Source organism: Nannobrachium achirus, assembly GCF_963921795.1.
Source record: "Nannobrachium achirus genome assembly, chromosome: 17".
In the NCBI taxonomy this organism is placed as follows: domain Eukaryota; kingdom Metazoa; phylum Chordata; class Actinopteri; order Myctophiformes; family Myctophidae; genus Nannobrachium; species Nannobrachium achirus.
This window is the reverse complement of record NC_137824.1, coordinates 3,003,104-3,008,422: the sequence shown is the minus strand read 5'-3', so window position 1 is coordinate 3,008,422 and position 5,319 is coordinate 3,003,104. Positions and strand designations below refer to the sequence as shown.

General features: G+C 41.0%; 1 protein-coding gene across 1 annotated transcript; it reads right to left on the bottom strand.

Annotated features, from left to right (window-relative positions):
- Positions 1 to 2,903: 2,903 nt before the first annotated feature.
- LOC308301972 (2-methoxy-6-polyprenyl-1,4-benzoquinol methylase, mitochondrial-like) lies at positions 2,904 to 3,803 on the bottom strand (the record flags this gene model as incomplete). Its single annotated transcript, XM_080746118.1, has 1 exon — positions 2,904 to 3,803. The coding sequence occupies exon 1, from the start codon at positions 3,687 to 3,689 to the stop codon at positions 2,904 to 2,906; it is 786 nt and encodes a 261-aa protein (XP_080602244.1). The 5' UTR covers positions 3,690 to 3,803.
- Between the last annotated feature and the right edge of the window lie 1,516 nt (positions 3,804 to 5,319).

Sequence of the window (5,319 nt, the reverse complement as noted above, 5' to 3'; positions counted from 1 at the left end):
ATGAGCACCTTATCGACTATTGAGTGTTTTCTATTATTTTGTGGAAATATGTGAGACGACAAATTCTGAACAGAACTGGTACATTTTTTATTGGCCAGTTGTTGTGACTGTGAGTTTGTGTTGTGGCTGATCACCATCTATGAAGATGACAATTGACAAAAGTAACACATTTTATCATTAAATATCGTTAAAGGAGAATTTTGATGAAAAACTACTTTCCTACCTTTAAAAGTAGCTATGTTTTTGGAAGCTTCCAGGGTGGTCCAGCATTTCCTACCCGACCACGGCTCCATACAGGACCGCGATAGTCATTAATCTGTTTTTTTTTTTATCTCGCTCGAAAGTAACTTTTTCACTACATGCCTGTAGCATGTAATGCGTAGAGTCTGTATCCCTCGTCTGTTTACATCCAGCGCCACCATTATTGCTGTAAAAGCTTGTGCTATGAAATCTCATCTCTCGCGGGACTTCCATTGTAATGCAAGCGAACGGGTTCCGGAGACGAGATTTCACAGCAGTTGAAAGTTCACAGCTTTTGAGGCTCTATTCTCCATAACTTTACATTTACTTGTTTTTCCTCATTACTCATTACAATATTAATCAGCTCTGATAAATCAATTGCATGCAGTAATCTTAATTAATGGTATTATTTGCTCATGTAATGCATGCCTTGTTATTTGTTATCATTTACATAAATATTTCAAATCATGTTGCTCTTTACTATATACTGTACAACTTATAATTAATGTCTTTGCTTAGATGGATTGACCCTATTAGTTTTCTGTTGATGACTTCACTTCGCATACATATTTGACAAGCATTTGAGTACTGTGTGACACATGATTTCAATTGATTTGCTATTATGATTTATTGATAAAATACATAATAAAATATAGCTGCAAGCAGCAATAAAGTGGCCAAGCCAGGAAAAAGTAGGAAGGCAAAAAAGCAGCAAGGGAAAAAAGAAAAGTGGGAAAATAAATCAAAGAAAAATTAGAAGCAGTGTTCTTCTGAGAACAGGTCTCCGGCAGGTCAGGTAGTTTTTTTTGGCCTTTTTTGGCGCTATAATAAGCCAATATGAAAAGGGTGCCACATGTTCTTGGGCCTTTCACAGCAATCTGATGCTGCTTGCGTGATTTGAGGCATTTTGTTCAAAAAATCTGTTATGCAAAAGTTGACCCGCTGGTGGCGCTATAACAGGCCAATGTGAGAAGGGTGGCATCTGTTCCTTGACCTAGTGGGAATGTGCGTAGTTTTTGGCCACTTTATTGCTGCTTGCAGCTATATTTATTATTATTATATTTTTTTATTTTTTTGTGTGCACTTCATAGGCATGTTAGATAAAGGTCCCTAGATTGCGTGTAGAATGTTTCATGCAAATTGCAAAAAAATCCAGAGATAAAGATGGGTTTAAGCGTTTTACAAACTGCTCAAAATGATATAGCGAATTAGCGCCCCCCCTTTGGCCAATTGGGGTAAGATTGGTTTCAGTGATATTTCGACTAATCTCATCATGAAAATGCGACTTTGCTGTATGTTTTAGAGGCAGAAGAATAATTTGCATAAAACTGCAATATTAATTGAATTATTAAAAAAGAATGTTTCAATTTTTTAAAATTCCGATCAGACAGATCTTTAGATATTGGTTTATGTAAAACAAGTTCTGTGCACGTGATGCGAAAATCCCAGGATAAAAACGGCTCTAAGCGTTTTACTAACTGCTCAAAATGGCAGAAAATCTAAGACAGTAATTTGCATAAAAACGACAGTATTAATTGAATTGAAAAAAAAGAAAAAAAAAACGTCTCAAACCAGAGTCTGGATAGATATTGGTCCAAAGTTCATGTGAAAAAAGTTCTGTGCACGTGACGCGAAAATCCCAGGAGGAGATAGATTTTTACTGTTTTTCATATAATTCAAAATGGTGGGAGATCTAAAGGTCAGAGGTCAAAAGTCAGAGTGGCAAAGTTGTTCGGCATGAGGAGACGCATATGTGTGTCCAGGTTTCATGGCTGTATGTCAAACAGAGCATGAGCTATACCTGTTCAAAGTTTGCACTTTCAAAGGATTCCTACAGAGCCACCCTTCGGCCAATTGTTGTAAAAAAAGTAATACCACATGTCATCTCCGCAGTAAGCTGAAGACATTAACACATTAAGATCTACAAGCTCACAATGAGCTTGTAGATCTGCTATTTTAAAGAAATCTTGGGGTAAAAAAAAGTGAACAATTTCTTCTGGCTGTGCTCAGGCTGAGATATGTCGTTTTAGCTAAAGCGGTCTGCACTTCTGCAGGCCAAACAACTAGGTGTGTAACGATATAGTAACTGAATCGAAACATCGATTTTAATTTGATCCACTATATCGATATGCAAAAGCAAATATCGTACGGTTTTGGCTTTGTATCGTATCGGTATCGTTTTACAATGCAGATAATTGGTATTGAATCTTTTTGCAGTGCAAATAATTAATTGTATGGAAACTAAGTATTTTATTTATGCCTTGTATTTAACAATTTTAAGAAGGAAAATTTAAAAGAGGGGTCTAATTACTTTTCCATTCCATATAGCTATCTATCGATAAATTGTGTAATCTTTGTGTTTATGTCAAGGTGCGGGTTTGACCACGTGTTGAAATATAATGTCCATGTATTTGCTAGAGAATCAGTGTTTACTTATTTACTGTATATCCATAAAAAAAGTGTTTTCCCTTAAAAACATGCACTATTGACACGTTTAACACAGATTTAATTTCTTTGCTAAATAGTTACTATATCGAATCGTATCGTATCACCATGAATGAACCAATATCGTCCATGTATCGTATCGTCAACCATGTATCGTGATGCGTATCGTATCGTCGTTAAAATGTATGGCTACACCCCTACAAACAACACATTGTTGTTTAAAGGGCCAGTGGATGCAAGTGTCCCAGTTTAAAGCCAGAATGAAGGGCGACCACTCCTCCAGTAAGGTTGTGGTATTGTACACAGTGGAAACCAGCGTCCTTAATCATCCCTTTAAACTCCTCCTGGTCAGGGAACGTGCGGATGCTCTCCACCAGGTACTGGTAGGACTTCCAGTCCCCCGCGATCACCTCCCCCAGCACCGGGATCATTTGAAAACTGTACGTGTCGTACAGCCTAGCCAGCAGAGGATTGGTCACTTTGCTGAACTCTAAGCACATGAACCTTCCTCCGCGCTTCAGTACCCTCAGGGCCTCGCGCAGTGCTCGATCCACGTGGGTGACGTTGCGAATGCCAAAAGCGACCGTGTACACGTCAAACTGGTCATCGTCGAAGGGCAACTCCTCTGCGTCTCCCACCACCCAGGACAAGCCGGCGGCACCGATGCCCAAGCGGGCAGCTTTCTGCTCGCCCACTTTGAGCATCTCCTTGTTGACGTCGCAGACCACAGCCCGAGACTCCTGGCTGCCGGGCTCGCCAGACCGGTCCTTTGAAGCGTGCTTGCAAGAGACGCCATGCTGCCACGACGGGGTCTGCTTGAACCGCAGTGCTTTCTGCTGCCGCTGGCGGTCCTGCTGGGAGCTCACGTAGTCCAGGAAACGGAAGGCGATGTCGCCCGTGCCTCCGGCCACATCCAGGAGCCGTGCTCCGGGCTGAGGGTTCATGGCGCGCAATAGCCTGTCTTTCCACAGTCTGTGTATGCCTAGACTCATGGCGTCGTTCATCACGTCGTACTGCTGGGCCACACTCTCAAACACCTCGTACACTCGCTGTGCCTTCTCGGCCTCAGGGACACTTTGGAAACCAAAGTGTGCGCTTCTCCTGTCCGCTGCACTGTCGCCGCTGAAATGGCGACGCGCTGGGCTACACGTCGTCCATCTTAGCCGCCGTCCCTCAAGCTTTCTAATGTTTAGATTTATATTTGCAATGTTTACGCGAGGATCACGCAGTGCTCTCGGGACGAGCAGTCTAATGGAAGCTGCCATGTTGTGAGCTTGTACAATTTACAATTTATAATTTAAGCATTGAGCAGATGCTCTTAATCCAGAGCGACGTACAATAAGCAATCAGCACTTCTAACTAGGCGCTGATTAATTGGCTCAAAATGTATTTATGTTAGTTCGGGTCCCAGAGACATACAATATTTTCTCTTCTGACATCATTCATACTGTATATGACATCATGATTTTATCTATGATGCATGACTCCAAATTAGGACACCTACATGCAGCCCAATCGAAGCCATTGACTTCCATAATACAATTAAAGTTCAAATATTTAATAACTTTAACTTCTTTCTTTCGCCTACTATAGCCTACCGGCAGTGTGTACAAGATGTTTGGCAATGATCAGAGAACCATGTTGTAAAGAAAAAAGTGGGTCACTTGAGTATGATTAATACAGTACTTAATTTGCCTCACTCACATCCACTAAATGAATGATCCTTTGAAGCATAAATGGTACCTGCACGGTCCAAACCTATTAATTCACCATAGTACTTTATTTAAACCAGGGGTTCTCAAAGTGGGTTTCTGGAACCCCTAACGGGCATTACGGGTTCACTGCTAAATTAGTTCACTGCCCGTAATTAATTAATTAAATTAACGTGTTTTAACCTGATTTTGCCGACCCATGGAACGCATGTGAGCAGGATGTAAACAAAGACTGACGGTAATGTCCGACAATCTTTTCTTCTTTCAGCCGGTTCCGTATGGCTCCGTAACCGAATCACTCTATTTTTCGGGTTCGGAACTCAGAAATCCAATACTAGCCCAGCCCATTCGTCTCCGGGTAACATTTTTGCTGGTCCAATTTGGAACAGGTCTGACAAATTGGACCCGTGAAAAACCTCTAGTTAATATAGCATAAAATCAGTACCACTTTAACCCTATATTAGTAGGGGGAAATAAGGGTTGAACCATTACGCGTTGGATACAAGCACCAAATTTGCTACACATGTCCCTTGGGTCATCCTAAAACATCCTAGAAGGGGCGCCCAAAAAAATCTTAAACAGGAAGTGAGTTATGGACAAAATTCAAAATGGCCGTCTAAACTGTTGACCGTTGACTCAAAAGACACCAAAAGAATCTCCAAAAAGTATAAGATTTGGCACAAATGTCCCTTGGGTCATCCTAAGACATCCTAGAAGGGGTGCCCTAAAAAATCTTAAACAGGAAGTGAGTTATGGACAAAATTCAAAATGGCCGTCTAAACTGTTGACCGTTGACTCAAAAGACACCAAAATAATCTCCAAAAAGCATGACATTTGGTACACATGTCCCTTGGGTTATCCTAAAACATCCTAGAAGGAGTGCCCAAAAAAATCTTAAACAGGAAGTAAGTTATGGACAAAA